Source organism: Nycticebus coucang, chromosome 11 (assembly GCF_027406575.1).
Source record: "Nycticebus coucang isolate mNycCou1 chromosome 11, mNycCou1.pri, whole genome shotgun sequence".
NCBI lineage: Eukaryota > Metazoa > Chordata > Mammalia > Primates > Lorisidae > Nycticebus > Nycticebus coucang.
Genome location: NC_069790.1, coordinates 120,412,388 through 120,435,266, shown reverse-complemented (window position 1 = coordinate 120,435,266; position 22,879 = coordinate 120,412,388). Strand labels below are relative to the sequence as shown.

Genomic DNA, 22,879 nt, shown 5'->3' with positions numbered 1-22,879 from the left:
TGTATGTAGCCAATACCTCTGCAGTCTCCTCATTGCCCAATGATTGCCTGTTTTGCTGATCTCATGATGCTCTTGAGGGAAGACAGAACAACTAGAATTGGTGACATCAAGGTAGATGACTAGACGAAGCCTCCTAATAAGGCTAATTGAAAGTCAGAGCAAAGATGTTCATCTTCCACGCACCAGCTAGCCTCAAGTCCTTCAATAGCCAAGAAAGCCTCCTTTCTCAGAGAATCATGGACTTTACTTCCATGCTTTTATGGCAAACTAGATTGATGGCACTGGCCTCATGGAAATCAATCAATGGACTGACAATGAGAATAGCTATAGTGTTCTTTATTCTATGGCAAGAGACTCTCTGGGCCTATTTAATAAAGGGTAAAAGTCCCTAAAGAGCAAAAGGCAACTAAAGATTAGCTCAATAACCAAATCTAAAGTCAGACCTCAGGGCTCACTTGCTCGTCCTTTCTTAGGGTGTGGCAAGATTCTTGATATCACTGGGCCCTGCTGGCAGGCACACAGCTTAGTCATAGCTGGAGGTAGATTCTGTAGGAGAAAGGTTACCAACTCTCATAATGTAATGGGAAATGTTTCTGTCTCTTTAAAGTTTTCACCAATGGACCGGCCCTGGGCTTCCTGAGTTGTGAATTCTGAGTGACTTCCTCTGAGTGCTGACAGGAAAGAACCTACTTCACTCACAGCAAAGGGAAAACAATAGGTCCAGGTTTCTTGCAGCCAGCTTCAGAGCCGGACACCAGGAAAGGTGAGCCTGAGTCTGGGAGCTGGCAGGGGTGGGGGCTGCTCTGAGAAGGAGAAGGAAGGTGGTTCCTAGACAGTGTTTACTCCCTGAACTCCTGCTATCTGCAAGGCACCATGCAGGTGAGCCAGGTCTGGATCAGTCAAGATTGTGCTGCTTCCAGATTTTTAAGGATGGTCTGAATTTCAAATAGATTAGGTTCAAAGGAAGCAGCATCTTCTCCAGCTCTGGAGTGTGTCCATTCTTGTAGGGGAATAAAACCTATCTCATTCTACACTCCCTTAACATGGCAAGAGAAGAGTATGCTGGAGCCATTTCCAGAAACAAATACAGTTCCCCAAGCTGCATATTCACCCCATGTAAAATATATCTCTGTGGCTCTATAAGCAATCTAACCTTGGGGTCAATTACAGTCTGACAGGCTGGATACATCTGAACTCTCCCTTCTCCTCTCTGTCTGCAGCAGGGGGCCCTCAGGAGACATCTGATGTTAGAAACTTCATCTTCAACTCCTTTTCTTCCATGGTCCTTTGAGCATCCCTGATTCAAGCTTCTCCCGCCACAGGTGCAGGGACCTCCTCTTCTGTACAATTTACAAACTCTGGGTTGTGGGCTGATGACATCAGAAACATCTGATTCATTAATCAGAATCACTGAGGATGGATATGAGAAATGTAAATTTTTTTTTTTTTTTTTTTTTTTTGTGGTTTTTGGCCGGGACTAGGTTTGAACCCACCACCTCCGGCATATGGTACCGGCGCGCTAGTCCTTGAGCCACAGGCGCCGCCCAAGAAATGTAAACTTTTAAAGACCACTTAAGGAATTCCAGAAAACAGAAAGTTAGGGAGGCAAAGACCTAAATAAATTTTGAGGTCTCTAAGTATTAAGAATATAGGATTCTACATGTTTACCTTCCTCAATAATTAAGAGTCATTCTTTACCTCTGGAGCTTATTTCCCTCTAAAAAATTTTTTTAAATCACTTCAACCCCCATTCCAACTTTCCACAGGAAAGTTCCAGTGGCCTGCCCAGAGTTCTATGGATTCCCCAGCACATTCTCACTTTCATCTTTGACAAGGACTTCTTAATTTGGTTAAATTCTTGTTCTTTGCTCTGAATCTTACAGCTCTCTGTTCATTTCTGCTCTGGCATGTGTTATGGAATCTGCTGATTTCTACATCCAAAATAATTAATCTCGTAAGTCCTGTGGGGTAAACTTTACTGAAGGTTTTGGGGAAGGGCAGGCGTAATTTCTACAGAATCAGAAGCAGACTTGGATTGAGTACAAGGCAAGCCTGTCTCAGGGTCCCTCACCAGAGATAGTTACTTAGCCAGCCTCCCTCTCTGCTCTTCCCCTGGGTATGGTGTCGCAGGGAGAGAACAGAGGTATCTGGAGTGGCCAGAGTGGGAGACACTTACATGCACAGGGTGGGTTGAAAGGCCCTGAAAACTGCTCTTTGTGGAGTAGCTGACTAGGTAGAGAATTAGCTCGATATGAGGCTGGAGACATAGATGAGGGAAGGTGGACAGTTGCACTCAGGTGCTTCTGTGGTCAGGCAAACTGGATCATGGTGTGTTTGATTATATTGAATAATGTAAGTGTTCAGCATAATCACTGTAGTTAGAAAAGCCTCAACTGGGAAGGGGCAGGATTGAAGGGGAGTGTTCCAGCCTCTCCAACACTGAGGTCACATTTAGATGAGCAAATAGACATTTGGCTTTGTGAGAGCAGAGTCAGAGACCTTCCAGCTCTGCTTGGGAGATATGTCTGTTTTCCAATTTCCAAAATAAAAATTCCAGTTTTCTTCTTAATTGTTTCCCAGGACAACCACCCTAAGGCAGGTAGGTCCCTAACTCATTGAGTAAGTTTTCTTGATCTCAGAGTTCACCTAAATCTTCCCTAAGAATCCCCTAGAAAAACTTAGTATCTATAGCTTATGCCACTGACATAAAATTATATTGGGAAAAATAATATCTAAAGATTACCCATTGGCATAGAGTAAATTTTATTTATTTTTTTTTGTGGTTTTTGGCCGGGGCTGGGTTTGAACCCGCCACCTGTGGCATATGGGACCGGCGCCCTACTCCTTGAGCCACAGGCGCTGCCCTGCATAGAGTAAATTTTATAATCCTCCCTCTACCATTTGAATCTGGGGGTCTCTAAAAAGACAAATCCAAATTCCTCAAATGTTCTCACATTATTCCCCATTCCAGGGTCAAGATGCTGACCCTTCCAATGTTATTCTCTAAAATTCTGATACTATCCCTAAAGAAGAATTAACACAATTTATTATAATTGACAAAATTTGCTTGTTTTCTCTCTAGCCACCTACACCTCCCCCAAGACACACATCTAGATTTTTAGATCTTCTCAGACATAAACCAGGTCTTTTCACTGTGCTATACTCAGCTTTTTGGACTTTGCCTGACACACTGTAAGTGGTTGTATCAATTTCAGGAATAAATATATGAATGAAAAAATTATGTTCGGGACTCTTGCAGGTAAGCATGAAAGGATGGAAGATGGCGAGAGATGAAGAAAGTGTTTATGGTAAGACCATATCTCTGCATGGCATACTTGCCACCCAGGGCTTGAGCTTAGGACAATGGGAGAATGGGGCTTACTCAAGCCTGATTAATGGTAAGTCCCAGAGGTGTCTCAACCTTGGAGTAAAACAGTAAGAACCCAGAGATTTGCATTTTAGCTGGATCTCTGCTGTGAGATGTTAAGTTCTTCCACTAGCTTGCTCCCCAGTTCCCACAGTATAAAATGAGGGTAAAAAACCTACTCTGATCTTACTGGAAGAAGATACAGAGGATATGAAATTGTGGGTAACGGTGAACATTATTTACCAGGTAGAATGTTTAGAAAATAAGGATGAAGGGTTTAAAAATGGGTATTCTTTTTAGGCAGCAAGTTTAAGAGATAGAGAGAGGGAAAAGGAAAGGAGGGAGGGAAGAAAGAAAAGAGATATGACTGCCAACAATCCTATGAGGAATGACTTATTTTATTTTATTATTTTATTTTATTTTAGAGATAGGGTCTTGCTCTATCACCCAGGCTGCAGCACAGTGGCACATCATAACTCATTGAAATGTTAAACTCCTGGGCTCAAGTGATCCACCCCCACCTGGCAAAGTGCTGGGATTAGAGGAATGAGCCACTATGCCTCACCCAAACACTCTCCCATATTTCCAGGAGAGGTTTTTTTTTTGTAGAGACAGAGTCTCACTTTATGGCCCTCGGTAGAGTGCCGTGGCCTCACACAGCTCATAGCAACCTCCAACTCCTGGGCTTAAGCGATTCTCTTGCCTCAGCCTCCCGAGTAACTGGGACTACAGGCACCCGCCACAACGCCCGGCTATTTTTTGGTTGCAGTTCAACCCGGGCCGGATTTGAACCCGCCACCCTCGGTATATGGGGCCGGCGCCTTACCGACTGAGCCACAGGCGCCGCCCTCCAGGAGAGGTTTAATGCACAGATTAAGCAACTTCCCCAAGGTTACATGACTAGCACATGGCAGGGCTGTGATTCAAACCAGGGTGTCTGGGATTCCAGAAAGCTCTTCACCACCATAGTACCTCCTCTCCCCTTCCTTCCCCTTCCCATCCCCACTCCCACTGCCCTCGCCCACCCTCCACTCAACCACCCCACACCCTCCCTCCCCTCCACTGCCTTTCTTCCTGGTATCTTGGAGAATATTACAGAGTCCATTTAAGTGGTGAGGTATGAAAAGGGTCTGGCCGTCTGTAGATGACCAGAGATGATGTAGGATGAGGTAATGGCCTGAAATTCTAAGGGGACATTTTCTGAAATGTTCAGCCAAGGTTGGAGAACCTGCGGGTGCACACAGACAATCTACGTACAGAGGGAAATGACGGCCATGGAGCTCAAAGCTCTATTCTTCCCTTTTTTTCTTTTTTCTTTCTTTCTTTCATTTTTTTTTTAAATTAAATCATAGCTGTGTATATTAATGCAATCATGGGGCACCATACACTCGTTTTATATACAATTTGACGTATTTTCATCACACTGATTAACATAGCCTTCCTGGCATTTTCTTAGTTATTGTGTTAAGACATTTATATTCTACATTTAGTAAGTTTCACATATACCCTTGTAAGACGCACTGTAGGTGTAATTCCACCAATTACCCTCCCTTCACCCATCCCCGCCTCCCTTTCCCCATACCCCATATTCTTAGGTAATAACTGGATTATAGCTTTCGCTATAAATTAGTTTCATAGTAGGGCTGAGTAACTTCCCTTTTTTCCTAAAAGGTAAGAAGAAGCTGGTTTATCGGAGAAGCTGGTTTATCTCCTGTAAAGTTATACATATTTTGTCACAGGTTCAAGAGAGGACAGCCGGGCCCTGCAGGAGCCCACGCTGAGGCTCATCCTGGTGGGGAAGACTGGAGCCGGCAAGAGCGCCACCGGGAACAGCATCCTGGGCCAGCGGCGCTTCCTCTCCAGGCTCGGAGCCACGTCTGTCACCAAAGCCTGTGCCGTCGGGGTCCGGTGGTGGGAAAACTGGCGGGTGGAAATCATAGACACTCCGGACATTTTCAGTTGTGAAATCCCCGAGGCAGAGCCCGAGTGCGAGGAGAGAGGTCGCTGCTACCTGCTCTCCGCCCCGGGTCCCCACGCGCTGCTGCTGGTGACCCAGCTGGGCAGGTTCACCGCCCAGGACCAGCAGGCGGTGAGGACTGTGAGGGTGATGTTTGGGGAGGGCGTCCTGGAGCGCATGGTCATCGTCTTCACCAGGAAGGAGGACCTGGCCGGCGGCTCCCTGCAGGATTATGTGCGTAGCACGGAGAACCGCGCCCTGCGGGAGTTGGTGGCCAAGTGTCGGGGCCGAGTCTGGGCCTTTGACAACCGAGCCAGTGGCCAGGAGCAGGAGGCCCAGGTAGAGGAGCTGCTGGGGCTGGTGGGGACCCTGGTCAGGGAGAACGGGGACACGCACTACACCAACGATGTGTACCGCCTGGCTCAGGCCCTGCACTGGGCCTACCCGGAGGAGCGGCTCCGGAGGGTGGCGGAGAGGGTGGCAGCCCGCATACGCGGGGCCCAGGGGTCCTGGCTGCTGGCCCGGCTGTGGGAGTGGCAGAAGTGGCTCAAGTCCCACGGGAGCGGCTGGTGGATGCGCGTGCTCCTCCTTCTGGGGGGCGCGCTCCTGCTCTACCAGCTGTTCTGGAGGGGCCGGCGTGAGGGCTTTCCTGAGGTCACACCTAGCTGACCTTGTAAGTGTGACCCTGACCCATCAATGCACTATTGATGTGACTGTGGCTCCTAGAGTTCTGCGTCTGAGGTTAGAGACTGCCATCCCTGTTCTGGTCCTAACCTGAACACTTGAGCGTATGCCAGCACCCCCCCCCCCCCCACCAAACCTTCCTTGCTCTCCACCCCTGGGCCCAGGGACCAAAAACCCAGGTGGAGGCTCTCCCCTTGCAGGAGCCAAATGACCACTGTGGCTTTTGCTCATTTCCCACAGACCTCAGGCTGCCTTTCAACTTGTACCTTACCTAACAAATGCACACGATGTAATATAATCATGCTTAAACTTATATTAAATAAAAGTTTTAAAAACCAGATGAGGAGCATTTGACTTCCCAATCCCCACATTCCCTATGGGACCAAAAGGGAGCAGAGCCTCAGTACTGTGCACCTGGGCTTAATGGATGACCATGTGGTGTGCAATGAAGTCGGTATTTGTAGATGCTTGTTCCTCTGTCTAATATGCCCAACAAACACAGATGTTACTCTTTGTCATCCCTGCCCGCAAAACTCTGCAGAGTAACACCCATTCTGGTGGGTGATCATAGGAGAGAACATAGCAGTGTGGAACCTTCCATCTGCACTGGCAGGGGGCGTCTCCTCATGCATCCCCAGTCAGACCTCTCAGAAGCTAGAATGCAGATGACTCTGCAAGTCCAAGGAGAGTGTAACTAGAGGCTCAGTTCCCAGGCTCTTGAGGGGCTACGGTAAGTCTACTTCCAGGGAGGCTTATACACTCACAGGTGAATGTGTAAATAAGATGAGTAAGTTCTGGAGATCTTCTCAAGGATAAATCAAACAAATTGAAGAGGTTTGGAAGTTTTTCTTTATTTCCATCTTCAAGAAATAGGGCAAACAGGTCTTGGCAGATGGAGAGTTGGTAATAACCACGGTGGGATATACAGTCATATCTGGGAGAGTCAGCTCTCCATTCCAGATAAAATGAGGCAGGTTAGCCTGTATTGTCTGCCCTACTGTTCCTTCTTATGCTTTCACCCACACTTGCTGTGTCTTCAACACCACCCCCCTCACCCACAAATTCCAGCTCATCTCTGCTATCACCATGTAAGTCCACACCTCTGCCCTACACCATCCTCTACTGCTGCCCTCACAGCCAGAGACTTTCAGGTTACTGATGACCTTGATTACTAAAGAAACAAGTAAAAAGGAAAATAATATGCAACCACTGAGCCCATATTAGTGAGGGAGGCCAACAAGTCCCTTGTAGAAGCCATTGCAAACACAATAGGAACACCAGTGTCAACTTCTAAGACTTGAGATTTCCTCAGCAGCAGAGGCCATTTGGTGTAAGGAGTTATGAGCAAATCCCAGCAGATACCTTGATAGGAAATCTTGGTATGGTCTTGTTCACTTTTCTTTGTACTTTGTCAGTGAACAAATAGAAAAACTCTGCCACTGGCACTCTGCTGAGAAAGAAGATGACCACTGGTGAAATTAAACATGAAAAAAGAATAGCAAAGGGCTCAGTATGAGCAATGGAAGGTTCCAACCCTCAACACAAATCAAGTGAGAAACATTGGATTCTTGCTCTTGGTCTGCACAGACCCAGGGAATTCCCAAGTGGCAGTGACTAAACTGATGGGAACATGGGCAGGAGCTCTCCAGGGATCTCATAGCAGAAGGTGATTGATCAAACCCCGTTTGGATGAAAATCTCAAATGATAGAATCTGGAATGCATAATCCCTAATGCTGAAATCCTGAAAAGTCAAAATCCCTGAAGTTTAAATCCCTAAGGTCCAAAATCCCTAGCACCTAAAATCTCAATCACAAGATAGTTGTATCATCTTAGGCAGCACTACTACCCTGTTCTTGTCTTTATTTGGAAATTAAGTTGGTTTAGGGAGGTGCGTGTGGATGCCCAACTGACAAGGAGTGGCTTTGTGGGCTTAATTTTCAATACCAACTTGTCTGGATTAAGAAACTTCTAGAAAGCTGGGAAAGCATAATGTTTCTGTGAGGGTGTTTCCAGAGGAGATGTGTGGATTAGGTGAGGAAATCTCTCTGAAACTATACTCATTTTAGGGTTGACTGTTCTTTTCTCTCAGCACATTTAAAATATGCTTCCACTGCTTTCTAACTTTGTTACTGCTAAGAAATCAGCATAATTATAAACATCTCTCCCTTGAAGGTCATCTGCTTGTTCTTCCAGGAAACTTTTAAGGTCTTTTCTTTGTTATGACGTTTCATAGTTTGCCTATTATGTCTTAAGTTCTTAATTTTCTTCTTTGGGATTTGTTAGATTTTTTGTTTGTGGGTTGGTGAATCTCATCAATTCAGAAAAAATTCAAACATTGTCACCTTAATATTTCCTCTACCTTTTTCTCTTGTGTTCTTTTTTGAGCATCTATCATTTAGCTCCTTAAACTCTGGACTTTTCTTTTTATTAGATCTTAACTGTGTACATTAACGCACTTATGGGGTATAATGTGCTACTTTGATATACAATGTGGAAAGCTTACATCAAACTTGTTACCATAACCACTTATTTGTTGTGGTAAGACAATTATACTCTACTCTTAATAGTTTTGAAATGTATCATTGCATTATGCACATCAGGTGAAGTCCCACCCAATACCCTCCCACCTCCTTGCCTCCCCCCTCCCCTCACTGCTCCCCTTTCCTCTCTCTCCTCTTCCCTCCTTCTTTCTGGACTATAGTTTTGTTTTATCATTCTTATGAATGTGTAGGTGATTATATCACATATGAATGTGTAGGTTTGCTATTCTTTTTTCATTATATCACCTATGAATGATAACATTTCATAGTAGCTAAACTCTGGACTTTTAAAAATAAATATTTGTATTTCACTAACTAAAAGTCACTAACTTCTAGATTACCCTTCATCGAGGGAGCAGCCTTTCTGGTCTTTTGGTAGGAATATGCCTACTACATTCTCCCTTGAATGAGCCCTCCCATTTTCATGTCAGTATGGCTTTAAAAAGCAAAGCTGACATTCTCTGTGTTTGGCAAGACATCCTGAGAGTGATATCCAACGGCTGTCCACCTGAGTTTCTACCTTTACTCAGCTCCATGCCATGCAAGAAGGATTACTTTCTTAACCCACTCACCAAGAATACCTATATAACATTTTCCATATTTTTAGATAATTTCAGTGGAAAGGTTAATAATCTGAGTACCTAAATGAGAGGTTTAATTTTGTTTGTTTGTTTGGTTTTTCCTGTTTTTGTTTCCTGAATTAACAGTTCCCTTCAGGGTTTGGGCTTTTTTTAAATTGTATTTTCATCTCTTCTTTCTCTCCATGTTGAAGTCTTTTCTCAAATGTCAGTTCTTCTTGGTTGTATTTCCATATTTAAGAGTAAATTCTTAGGAAAGATGGCTGGAAGCTCTGCAATGGTTGATGATATAGACAACAGGCTTCACCAGAGGTGCTAGAGCAGGCAAAGGTTGTTATGCTGAGGCAACTCTAAATACCAGAATGTGCAGGGTTTTCTCTAGGACATTCTAGTATTTATTAAATATAAGAATCCTCTAATGGCCTATCTAGGAAGAAATACCATGAAATGTGTAGTCCTGAATTAGAGGGAAGTGATTATGGGGTCAATTATTTCATGATCAGATTGTCACCAATCCACACTTTCAGCCCCACAGCTGCATTATAGTTATGTTTCTGAGCCTAAACCTCCCCAAGACATTACAGTCAACCCCTGTGGCCACCTCAGTTTCTACCTTTAAATTGTATTTTCATCTCTTCTTTCTCTCCATGTTGAAGTCTTTTCTCAAATGTCAGTTCTTCTTGGTTGTCTGGGCTCACATTGATTTGGGATGCATCCTCATCTCTCTCTGATGTCCAAAGTATGGTTAAATCTCTTATCACTGGTGTTCATAATCCCAAGTTCTCTGAGACATGGTGGTTTTGTACCCTATTTAACGTCATTACCCTTAATTTAATAAGGCTTGCAGAAAGAAAGGATGTGTATGGTCTACCATACATGTTAGTTCACTTTACAGAATGGTTAGCATATGGCTAAATGGTATTTTAACTCTGAAATCTCTGAACTCTTATTAAATGTAAGTAAAATATGCTAAAAAATGCAAAATAATTTTACATATTTGTATTTGCACAGAACTTATTATGCCCATTCACAACATAGAAATAGAGAAATTCTAATATAAACTTAAAGTTGCTGTTGGTTCAAAATAAGCAATAATCAAAAATCATTTTGATAACTAACCTGCTAAGTTTCTTTTATAAGCTGTTTAGGCTTTTAAAACTCCATTGTCAGGATTCTAAAAGGCAGAGACAGGCAAAGCAACAAGTATTCACCTACTGGTTACATCACCCAGCTCAAGAAGGAGCTGTAACATCCTTAATTTGGCCTCTTCTCCAGGTAAACACTCAGAGGAATATTCTCATGCTGCACCTTTGACACAACACCTCTCTGAAGAGATGCCCAAAGAAGGCCCTGACCACAGTCCAGGATTTTGAGGTCTGCATGGGATATTTATTCTATTCCCAAACTCTCCCTCAGTCCGTCCATTTAGAGCACTGTCCCATGTACAAGATAGCAGATATGGCCCCTGCAACATGACCTTTCTATCTTGTGAAGTGACCACAACTATATGTGGTGGTCAAGTCAAAAGGTGGAAGAGGTGAGAGAGGAAGTGGCTATGGCTGAAGCAGGGAGGCAGGCTGTACCCAGATAAATTTATAACCAACTATCTCATTCTCACAATATGAGAAGTTTCTGGGAAATAGGCTAACATTATTTGCAGATCACAGACTTCCTGTAGATTTGCTCTGAAAAGTCATCTTATGATCTTTTAAACATAATTTCTAATAAATTGGTGCAAACATTTATATATGAATAAGAATGAAGTTCAAGGGCTGTAAAAAACGATGCCAAGAAGTAAAGCAGAAAGAAGATATGAACAAAAGAATAGAAATTGTTGAAAACAAAAATTCAAAGCCATTGAGGGCTGGTGGTGTTACTGAAAAGTAGTCTTTTTATAACTCTCCAGATTCTGAATCTGCTTGGAAGATTCTGTTCTCACTATTGCAATCACTGAATGGCTAAACATTTATGGCATCCTTTATGTATACTCTGGTATGCAGCAGGGTGAGCGGGGGATTTGGAAGACCTAGAATGAAGGGCTGTGTGTTTTGCCAGGACGAGCATCACCTGTGTCTCATAGTGCCACCCTTGATTAGTCTGTGTCAAGTGGTGAATAAGGTTGCCAAATTTATTCTCAAGTGTCTCTAACTTACATTTCACTGGTGAACCTAGAAAGTCAAAATCACTCCAGAAATAGGCTTGCACTCCTATTGCTCCCTGTGTCAGAGCTCCTGAAACCAAGTTCTCCTGCTTGTCTCTGGCAGTGTCACTTCCTGGTACTGATCACTTGGGGTTTTTTTTTCTTTTTTTTGGCCGGGGCCCAGTTTGAACCTGCCACCTCTGGAGTATGGGGCCGGCGCCTTACTCGTTGAGCCACAGGCACCATCTGGTACTGATCACTTGTGATTGTTATGGGATTATTATGTGCAGATGTCAACTGTGTGACAAGGATAACTCAAAATTCTGGAGGGGAAATTGAACATACATTATTATAAGGTTCTTCTCCTGTGTGTGCAGTAGTTTAATAGTACTTTACTAGACTATGATAAGTTAAAGAGGTATAGGACACACTCCAAAGCAGCTACTAAAAATAGAACAAAAAAAGGAGTTGTAGTGTGTAGGGGTCCAGCCCCAACACAGCTCACAGGTAACCCCAATGCTTGTTGGTGACAAAAGGATGAAAGAAATAAAGACACAAGAGACAAAGTAAGATTTAAAGAGTTGGTCCAGGGGAATAAGGCCATCAATATGAGGAATAGTGAAGGCCCCTACTCTGGGTTTGTTCCATATTTATTGTACATATTATCATTTAACTCTGCACATGAATTATCATAAAGGGAACAAAAACCCCACACTCTATGCTGTCATTCTTTCGGCATTTTGCAATTTCAACTAAGCTACTCTTTAGCTAACTTTTATAATCTTTACTCTTTCATTCTGTTCTAATTACAAACTAAGGAAGTGGAGTGGAGTTTAACGAACAAGGAACTGGACTTTGAAGTAAGATATGAAAGTAGTGACAGGTTTGACTACACATGCGGTTTCCATAGGAGGCAGTTGAGTCTACGGGTCCCTGCATGGCAGACAGGCTGTCACGGTACCCATATCAGAACAAGGGAGAAAGGGACTTTTCCCCTTATCAATCCCACTAGGCTTTCCTCTTATCTGAGAGTCAGCTGCTCGCTCTATTCTCAGTGCATGTTGCAACAGCTCATTTAGCCTTCAGAGACCTTTGTACAGGCTTTCTGTGGAGAAAGGTCAGGCCTTAGTTAGACATTCCCTGTTTCTCCAAGGCCTTTGCTGCCATTTTCCACAAACTTTTGGGGCCCATGATATAGGCATTGTGGTCTTCCTACAGACATACTTTCCCCAAATTCACCTTCCCCATTAGTCCTTTATCCTTTGCCTTGCAATCCACATCCTGTAATCAGAAAATCATTACATCAAATCAAATCAAACAAATACTTCAAAAAAAACAATTCTTTCAACTTATAGTCCTCATCCTCAGCCTCACAAATTTCCACCCATAGTAGCTAATAGACCAACAAAAAAGATAAAAATGAAATCGTAAAAATGTTGATTCCAAAATCAGGCAGAAAAATAAGAAAAGGGGAATAAAAAACAGATGGGACTAATAGCAAGATGATAGATTTAAACCCAGCTACATCACTAATTACATGAAATGCAAAGTATCTAAACAGCCCCAATTAAAAGAAGATTGTCAGACTGGGTTTTAAAAGGAAGATACTACTGTATGCAAGAAAGCCACTATAAATATAAAGACACAAATATCTTAAAAGAAAAGGGATGGAAAGACATATGCCACCATAACACTAATAAAAGATAGCCAAAGTGGCTGTCCTAATGCCAAAGTAGATTTAAGAGCAAACAATATTTCCAGGAAAAAAAAATGTAATTCATAATGAGAAAAGGGTCAATTAATCAAGAGGACATAACGATCCTAAACTGCCTCTAATGACAGAGTTGCAAAATATATGAAGCAAAATTTGATGCTACAAGAAGTAAATGAATCCAAAATTACAGTTGGAGATTTCAATACTCCTCTTTCAAACACATAGACAGAAATCAGTAAGTATACAGGAGTCTTGTCACACTATCAACCCAAGGAATCTAATTAATATTGGTAGAAGATTCCACTCAACAATGGCAGATTACCCCTCATTTTAAAGTATACATGGTATATTTACTATACTGCAGCCACAAAAATTCTCAATAAAGTAAAAGCATTAAAGTAACACCATGTCTATCCTCTGACAGTAATGAAACCAAGTTAGAAATCAATAATAAATATATATCTGGAAAAATTCCCAAATATTTGAAATCAAAATTACATGCTTTAAAGCAAGCTGTGGGCCAAAAGAGAAAAATTAGGAAGTGTCTTAAATGAGTAAAAAACATAGCAAATCAAAGTTTTTGAGGTCCAGCTAACACTATATTAGAGGTCTATTTATAGCACTATATGTTTGCAGCAGAAAAAAAGAAAAATTTTATATCAGTGACATCTGTTTTCACATTAACAAACTACAAAAATGAGCAATTTAACTCAAAGTAAGCACACAAAAGGAAATAAAGATTAAGATGAAAGTCAATAAAACAGAAAACAGAAGAACAGTAAAATTGATAAAACCCAAAGGTGCTTCTATGAAAAGATCACTAAAATTGATAAACTTCTAGCTAGAAAGATGAGAAAAACCATGGGGTAGATACAAACTACCAATGATCAGGAGTAAGAGGTGATATCACTACAGAATCTATATAAATTAAGATAATAATAAGAGAATATCATGAACAACTATAGGCCAATAAATTCAACAACTTTGATAAAATAGAGACATTTCTTGATTCTATCAAAGCTCACTCGAGAAAAATACATAACCTGAACATTCCTATATTATTAAGAAAACATTGTGTTCACTGAGAGAAGCTTTCCTTTTTTGGGAACCAAGGACTCTAAACCAGCAGAACCCAAAACTGTGGGAAAGAGAAGACACAATTCCATGTAGCTCATTAGGATCGATAGTGAGAAGATCCACTCCCATTAACACATGTTGGCTTCCAGACCTGAATCCTGAATTTCCAGACAAGAATTCCAGCTATGTGAGAAATCAGATTTGGACTGATCTCCAGAATGTAGCATATGGCACCTCTCAAAGAACCTTGCTCCAGCACTACAAAGTGTTGACACTCAGCTTGAGCTGGACGTGATTCTCTTTAAAAAGTAAAAAGCCATTCCACTCTTATATCAGGCCAGATTTTACAGTTTTATAGAAAGTAACAGGGTGAGACCAGTGAATTCCATAAAAGTGAGCCCAGGTTGCTGTAAACTGAGTTTCCTGTTCAGAACAGGAATGGGCTCAGTGAGTGGGAGCCCTTATTGTCGAGTTTATGCAAAACCTCCATCCCTTCCACCATGCAGTGAGCCTACTGGGCAAGGAGAAGTGTAGTGGGACAAAGAGACTGCACAGAATGGGTTGTCTTGTCCACTTAATTAAGATCCTTCTGTACTGACTTCCCTTTGCTGAGCATTAATGTGATGATACACATGTCCTTATACTCTGCTTCCCTGTCTTCAAAACCCCATAAAGCTGTGGTTATCCTTTAGCATTTGTAAAATCTGTAGTGATATTTTTACTTCCATTTGTGATATTGAGAATTTGTAAAGTGTATTTTTGCCCATTTTATTGATTTATGTAGGTAGCGGCTTATCAATTTTATTTATCATTTTCTTTCTTTTCTTTTTTTTTTTTTTGAGACAGAATCTCAAGCTGCCGCCCTGGGTAGAGTGCCGTGGCGTCACAGATTACAACAACCTCAAACTCTTGGGCTTAAGCAGTTCTCTTGCCCAAGTAGCTGGGACTATAGGCGCCTGCCACAATGCCTGGCTATTATTTATCATTTTCAGTGAACGTATTTTTAGTTTTATTTGTTTTCACTCTTGTGTGTTTTTTTTTTTCTTGGCTTTCTGTTTTCAATGATTTCTTTTCTTTAGTACGTCCTTCATCTTCCTTACTTTAGGTTCAGCGTGCTGTTTCTTTCCCCAATTTTTAAAAAGGTATCCCAGATGATTTTTTAGATTGTTTTCATTTCTAATACTTCTTTAATGTGAAATTTTCATCTACACATTGCTTCATTGTGAAAGCATTCAGCCTAAATATAGTGGTTGTTACAAATGTAGACCATAACAGAGAACTTTCCTATTTGCAGTGATCTCTATAACCCAATAAAGAACACTTCTTAAAGGTGTGGTAGTTTAAAAGTATTTGAAATAAATACTGTATTTCTTTTTTATCAGTTTCTTCTCCCACCCCAACAGTTAACAGAATAATATATACCTTTTAGCCAAGCTTTAGCCACAGAAACAAATGTAATCCTCGCCTTTCTTTAAGTGACTCACTTTAAAATTAAAGACATGCTGTACATTCCTGTGGTTCTTTTGGACTTGCCTTTGTTTGTCTATCTTAGGGAGGAACTGAGAGGTCTTTGTTTGTTTAGGTTATATTGTTCTGGAATGGTAATTATCCTTACTGTTGCATAATTGATTCCATTGTCTTGTTCCCCTTTTAAGGATAGCTCTCCTGTGCTTGTATACACAAGGCCAATCACATTCTCCCCTGAGAAATATATTTCTTTTGTCTTCTATCTCTTTAGAGTTGTTAGAATTTGTCTTTTTAAAATGTGTATAACTTCATGAAATAGTTTTGTTAGATGTGTAGATTGTATAGTGGTAAAGTTAGGGCTTTTAGGGAACCAATCACCTGAATAAGGACATTGTACCGTTACATAATTTCTCATTGTCCACTCCCTTGCATTCCCTCATACTTTTGGTCTCCATTGTCTGCCATTCCACATGCCATGTCCAAGTGTACACATTATTTAGCTCCCACTTATGAACAAGAACATGTGATATTTCTCTTTTTGTGTCTGACTTGTTTCACTTAAGATAACAGTCTCCAGTTCCATCCATGTTGCTGCAGAAGACACGGTTTTATTGTTTTTATGGCCGAATAGTACTCTATTGTCTATACCACATTGTCTTTATGCAATTATCTGTTGGTGAATGCTTAGGTAGATGCCATGTCTTTGCTATTTCAAACACTGCTATGAGAAACATAATAGTGCAGCTATCTTTTAGTTATAATGATTTCCTTCCCTTTGACTAGATACACTGTAATGGGATTACTGGATCAAACAGTAGTTCTATTTGTAATTATTTGAGAAATTTCCATAGTGTTTTCTGTAGATGTTGTATTAACACACATTCCCACCGGCAGTGTATAAGTGTTCCCTTTTCTCCATATTCCCACCAACATCTGCTATTTTGGCTTTTCTAATAACAACCATTCTGACTTATGTAAGATGGTATCTCATTGTGACTTTATTTTGTATTTCTTGGATGATTAGTGATTTTGAGCACTTTTTCAAAATACATGCTGGCCATGTGTACATCTTCTTTTGAAAAATGTCTATTCATGTCCTTTGACCACTTTTTAAAGAGATTATTGGGAATTCTTGTTATAGAGTTGCTTGAACTCCCTATAAATTCTGGCTAACAGTCGTCTATTGAATGCATAGTTTGAAAATATTTTCTCCCATTCTCCAGGTTTTCTACTCATTTTGTTGATTATTTCTTTTTTATGCAGAAACTTTTTGGTTTAATTAAGTGCCAGTTGTCTATTTTTATTGTGTAGGTTATGAATTCTTTGCTCAGACCAATAGCTGATGGAGTTTTCTCCATATTTTTTGTAGTTTTTTAAATATTTTTAGGTATTAAGTCTAAATCTTTAATTCACATTTAGTTGATTTTTATGTATGATGAAATACTGGTCACATTTCATTTTTCTGTACACAGCAATCAAACTTTCCCAGCCCCATTTAATGACAAAGGTGTCCTTTCCTCAATGTGTTCTTGTCAGCTTTGTCAAAAGTCATTTGGCTGTAAATATTTGCCTTTATATCTAGGTTTTCTATTCTGTTCCATTGATCCAGGTGTCTGTTTTTAAAACAGTACCATGCTGGTTTGGTTACGATAGCTTTGTAGTATAATTTGAAGTCAGGTAATGTGATGCCTTCAGCTTTGTCCTTTTCACTCAGCATTGCTTTGGCTGTTTGGGCTCCTTTTTGATTCCAAATGAACTTTAAGATTGTTTATTCTAATTCTGTGAAAAGTGACATTACTATTTGGATAGTAATTGTATCAAATCTGTAGATTGTTTTAGGAAGTATGGTTATTTTGATGTTATTAATTCTTTTGATCCATGAGCATGACATGTTTTTCGTTTGTTTGTATCATCTACAATTTAATTAATTAGTATTCTGTAGCTGTCCTTCTGGAGGTCTTCCCCTTCCTTGGTTAAATATTCCTAGGAGAGTTTTTTCCTTTCCTTTTTTTGTAGCTATTGTAAATGAGATTGCCTTTTTTAGTTGGTTCTCAGCTAGATCATTATTGGTGTATAGAAATGGTAATGATTTTTTAAATGTTGATTTTGTGCCCTGAAAAGTTACTGAACTCATTAACCAAACGTGAGAATGTTTTTGTAGACTCTTGAGGTTTTTCTCAATAAAACATCATGTCATCAGTGGATAGGGATAATTTGATTTCTTCTTTTCCAATTTGGATGGCTTTTCTTTATTTTTTTATTCTTGGGGATTTATTGAGGGTACAAAGAACCAGGTTACATTGCTTGCATTCATTAGGTAAATTCCCTCTAGTAATTGTGTCCCACCCCCAAAAGGTGTATCACACACTGTGACCCCCTCCAGCCACCTTGGGGGTTTTGGACAGGATGTCCCCTCCTTCCTGAAGGCTGATAAGAAAATACATCAACACATGTATAACTGATTTATGGCTCATGGACCAAGAATTTCTGATGTAATGACACAAAGTGACATCAGCCTGGTCAGAATATACCTCAGTGAGATCAGAAACATTATTCATGACAGGAAGTTCTAAGCTTGTGGATCTTTGGTTGCAGATGGTAATGTTGGTGTATCACACACTGTGACCCCCCCCACTCCCTTCCCTCCTATGTTTTCCCCTTGCCCCACCCCCCACCGTGTACTAGGTCATTAATTGTCCTCATATCAGAATTGAATACATAGGATTCTTGCTTCTCCATTTTTGTGATGCTTTGCTAAGGATAATATGTTCCCCTTCCATCCAGGTTAATACAAAGATGTAAAGTCTCCATCTTTTTTTAATGGCTGACTAGTATTCCATGGTATACATATACCACAGCTTGTTAATCCATTCCTGGTGGGTTGGTGGGCATTTAAGCTGTTTCCACATTTTAGCAATTGTAAATTGAGCCATGATAAATAGTCTAGGCAGTGGTTCTCAACCTTTCTAATGCTGTGACCCTTTAATACAGTTCCTCATGTTGTGGTGACCCCCAACCATAAAATTATTTTTGTTGCTACTTCATAACCGTAACTTTGCTACTGTTATGAATCATAATGTAAATATCTGATACGCAGGATGGGGCAGGGGTTCTCAAACTATGGCCCGTGGGCCACATGATGCGGTGTGATTGTATTTGTTTGCATTTTGTTTTACTTCAAAATAAGATATGTGCAGTGTGCATAGGAATTTGTTCATAGTTTTTTTTTTTTTAACTATAGTCCAGCCCTCCAGTGGTCTGAGGGACAGTGAACTGCCCCCTGTTTAAAAAGTTTGAGGACCTCTGGACTCTTAGGCAACCCTTGTGAAAGGGTTGTTCGACCTCCAAAGTGGTCACGACCCACAGGTTGAGAACTGCTGGTCTAGTGCAAGTGTTCTTTTGGTAAAAGGATTTTTTTTTTCTTCTGGGTAGATGGCCAGTAATGGCACTTCAGAATCAAATGGGAGGTCTAGTTTGAGTTCTTTGAGGGTTCTCCATATTTCCTTCCAAAAAGGTTGCATTAGTTTCTAGTCCCGCCAGCCATGTAAGTGTTCCCTTCTCTCCACATCCACACCAGAACCTGCAGTTTTGATATTTTGTGATATGGGCCATTCTCACTGGGGTTAGATGATATCTCAGGGTGGTTTTGATTTGCATTTCTCTAATAATTAGGGACGATGAGCATTTTTTTCATATTTTTGCTAGCCATTCATCTGTCTTCTCGAGAGAAGGTTCTATTCATGTCTCTTGCCAATTGATATATGGGATTGTTGGCTTTTTTCATGTGGATTAATTTGAGTTCTCTATAGATCCCAGTTATCAAGCTTTTGCCTGATTCAAAATGTGCGAATATCCTTTCTCATTGTGTAGGTTGTCCATTTGCATTGGTTGTTGTCTCCTTAGCTGTACAGAAGTGTTTCAGTTTAATTAAGTCCCATTTGTTTATTTTTGTTGTTGTTACAATTGCCACAGCAGTCTTCTTCATGAAGTCTTTCCCCAGACCAATATATTCCAGTGTTTTTCCTATGTTTTCTTTGAGGATTTTTATTGTTTCATACATTAAATGTAAGTTCTTTATCCATCTTGAATCAATTTTTATGAGTTGAAAAAGGTGCGGGTCCAGTTTCAGTCTTTTACATGTGGATATCCAGTTCTCTCTACACCATGTATTGAATAGGGATTCTTTCCCGCAGTGTATGTTCTTTTTTGTTTTATCAAAGATTAAGTGGCTGTAAGATTTTAGTTTCATCTGCTTGTTTTCTATTGGGTTCTCCATGTCTATGTCTCTATTTTTGTGCCAATACCATGCTGTTTTGGTCAATATGGCTGTATAGCATAGGCTAAAGTCTGGTAGGCTGATGCCCTAGCTTTGTTTTTATTACTAAGAATTACCTTATCTATATGGATTTTTTTCTGGTTCCATACAAAACAAAGAATTGTTTTTTCCAAGTCTTGAAGTATGATGTTGGTATTTTAATGGGGATGGCTTTGAATCTGTACATTGCTTTGGGAGTATAGAAATTTTAACAATATTGATTCTTCCTAGCCATGAGCATGGTATGTTCTTCTATTTGTTAATATCTTCTGCTATGGCTTTTCTTAGGGTTTCATAATTTTCTTTATAGAGTTCCTTCACCTCTTTTATTATGTATATCCCCAGGTATTTCATTTTCTTTGAAGCTACTGTGACAGGGATTGTGTCCTTAATTAGATCCTCATCTTGGCTGCTATTGGCATATACAAAAGCTACTGATTTGTGGACCTTTATTTTATCTCCTGAGACATTACTGTATCTTTTGATGACTTCCAGGAGTCTTGTGGTTGAGTCTCTGAGGTTCTCTAGGTATAAGATCATATCAATCATATCATTAGCAAAGAGGGAGAGTTTGACCCCCTCTTTCCCCATTTCAATGCCCTTAATTTCCTTCTGTTGCCTGATTGTTTTGGCTAGAACTTCCAGAACTATGTTGAATAGTAGTGGCAATAGAACACAACCTTGTCTGGCTCCAATGCTGAGTAGAAAAGCTTTCAGTTTTACTCCACTCAGTAAAATATTAGCTGTGGGTTTGTCTTAGATGGCCTTGATCAGTTTAAGAAATGTACCCTTTATGCCTATACTGTTCAGTGTTCTAATTAGACAAGGATGCTGGATTTTATCAAATGCTTTTTCTGCATCTATTGAGAGGATCATATGGTCTTTGTTTTTGCTTCTGTTGATACAGTGAATAACGTTCATGGACTTGCATATGTTTAACCAGCCTTGCATCCCTGGGATGAAATCTACTTGAACATGATGTATGACTTTTTGATGAGAAGCTGTAATCTATTGGCTAGGATTTTTTTTTTATTAAATCATAGCTTTGTACATCAATATGATCATGGGGCACCATACACTTGTTTCATAGAATATTTGACACATTTTCATCTCATTAGTTGACATAGCCCTCCTGGCATTTTCCTAGTTACTTTGCCAAGACATTTACATTCCACATTTGCCAAGGCTCACATGTACCCTTGTAAGATGAACCACAGGTGTGATCCTTTCAATCCCCCTCCCTCTCCCCACCAGCCACCTCCCTCCCCACGCTTTCCCCCTTCACCCTGTTCTTAGGTTGTAACTTGGTTATAGCTTGCATGTGAAGGTCCCCCAAGTTAGTTTCATAGTAGGGGTGAATACATTGGATATTTTTTCTTCCGTTCTTGAGACTCTTTACTGAGAAGAATATGTTCCAGTTCCATCCATGTAAACATGAAAGAGGTAAAGTCTCCATCTTTCTTCAAGCCTGCATAGTATTCCATGGTGTACATATACCACAGTTTGTTAATCCATTCGTGGATCGATGGGCACTTGGGTTTCTTCCATGACTTAGCAATTATGAATAGGGCTGCAATACAGATTCTGGTACAAATATCTTTGTTATGATGTGGTTTTTGGTCTTCTGGGTATATACCCAGCAGAGGAATTACAGGACTGAATGGCAGATCTATTTTTAGATCTCCAAGTGTTCTCCATATATCTTTCCAAAAGGAATGTATCAGTTTGCATTCCCACCGGCAATGCAAAAGTGTTCCCCTTTCTCCACATCCACGCCAACATCTCTGGTCTTGAGATTTTGTGATATAGGCTAGTCTCACTGGAGTTAGATGATATCTCAAAGTAGTTTTGATTTGCATTTCTCTGATGATTAAAGATGATGAGCATTTTTTCATATGTCTGAAGGCTGCTCGCCTCTCTTCTTTGGAGAAGTTTCTTCTCAATTCTCTTGCCCAGGCTGTGATGGTATCCCTTGTTCTTTTCTTGCTAATGCGTTTGAGTTCTCTGTGGATTCTGGTTATTAAACCTTTGTCAGAGACATAACCAGAAAGATCTATATAAAGAGAACTATGAAACTCTAAGAAAAGAGATAGCCGAGAATGTTAATAAATGGAAAAACATACCATGCTCACGTCTGGGAAGAATCAACATTGTTAAAATGTCCATACTGGAGGCGGAGCAAGATGGCAGCCGAGTAACAGCTTCCTTGCATCTGGGAACCGTGAGTCTGGGGATATAGGACTCCAGGCTTCTCTGGCTGGTGGGATCTGCCTATCATCACCCCTGAGAGGATACAGGGAGTCAGCGAGAGACTTCTGGACCCCAAGAGGAGGACTAAAACAGTGGAAAACTGGCAAATGGTCACATGTGTTCAATCCGTCTAAACCTGCCCGCAACTGTAAGTTCAGTAGCAGCGAGACTGCAAACCAGAAAGGCCTTACCTGTGATCTGTTTTGGTGTCTTTGGACTTGGCACTCAGCTGAACTGCCTTGGGGAGAGCCTGAGTGGGAGTGCGGAGAACTTTGGCCTTTGTCTAGGGCCCGAGTCTGAGCCGCTGAGCCAGACGGAGCTAATAGTGTTTGGCTCTGAGTCACAGGCAGACATTGTGAGCAATCTGCCCCGGCAAGCTCCGCCCTCAGGGTCGCAGAGCTGGAATTGGGTGGGAGCTGGTAACCCAGCGACCGAGTAGCCTAAGGGCGGGGTCTGAGCCGCCTTGCAGCCCTAACCCTTGGGGCAGAGGGAGACCAGTTTTGACACACAGGGTAAGTGGATAGCCACTTCAGCAGTGATTCCAGCGACAAGCACTTCCCTGAGAAAGCTTCTGCTCAGTAAGTGAACAACTTCAAAGTGCCTTTTAAGTGGGCTGAAGAGAGAATTAGGGTGTCTACCTGCTGGGGTTTGAGAAACTAGCAGCCTCCAGTCATATCAGAACTGTGATTAACATCTCATACCCCAGAAGACCACGTGTTGCCCAGACAATATTCAATAACATATACATACTGCTTTGGTTTTGGTTGTGTTTTCTTTTTTTTTTTTTTT

The 22,879-nt window shown here is 41.0% G+C and overlaps 1 protein-coding gene across 1 annotated transcript in view; it reads left to right on the top strand.

Moving 5' to 3' along the window:
• Positions 1-547: 547 nt before the first annotated feature.
• The window catches only part of GIMAP5 (GTPase, IMAP family member 5), a 76,975-nt gene continuing 54,643 nt past the window's right edge, over positions 548-22,879 (top strand). The window contains 3 exon segments of the mRNA XM_053609231.1: positions 548-763; positions 3,260-3,308; positions 5,107-5,465. Of these exon segments, the coding sequence (XP_053465206.1) occupies positions 3,266-3,308; positions 5,107-5,465 (402 nt within the window). The 5' untranslated portion in view covers positions 548-763; positions 3,260-3,265.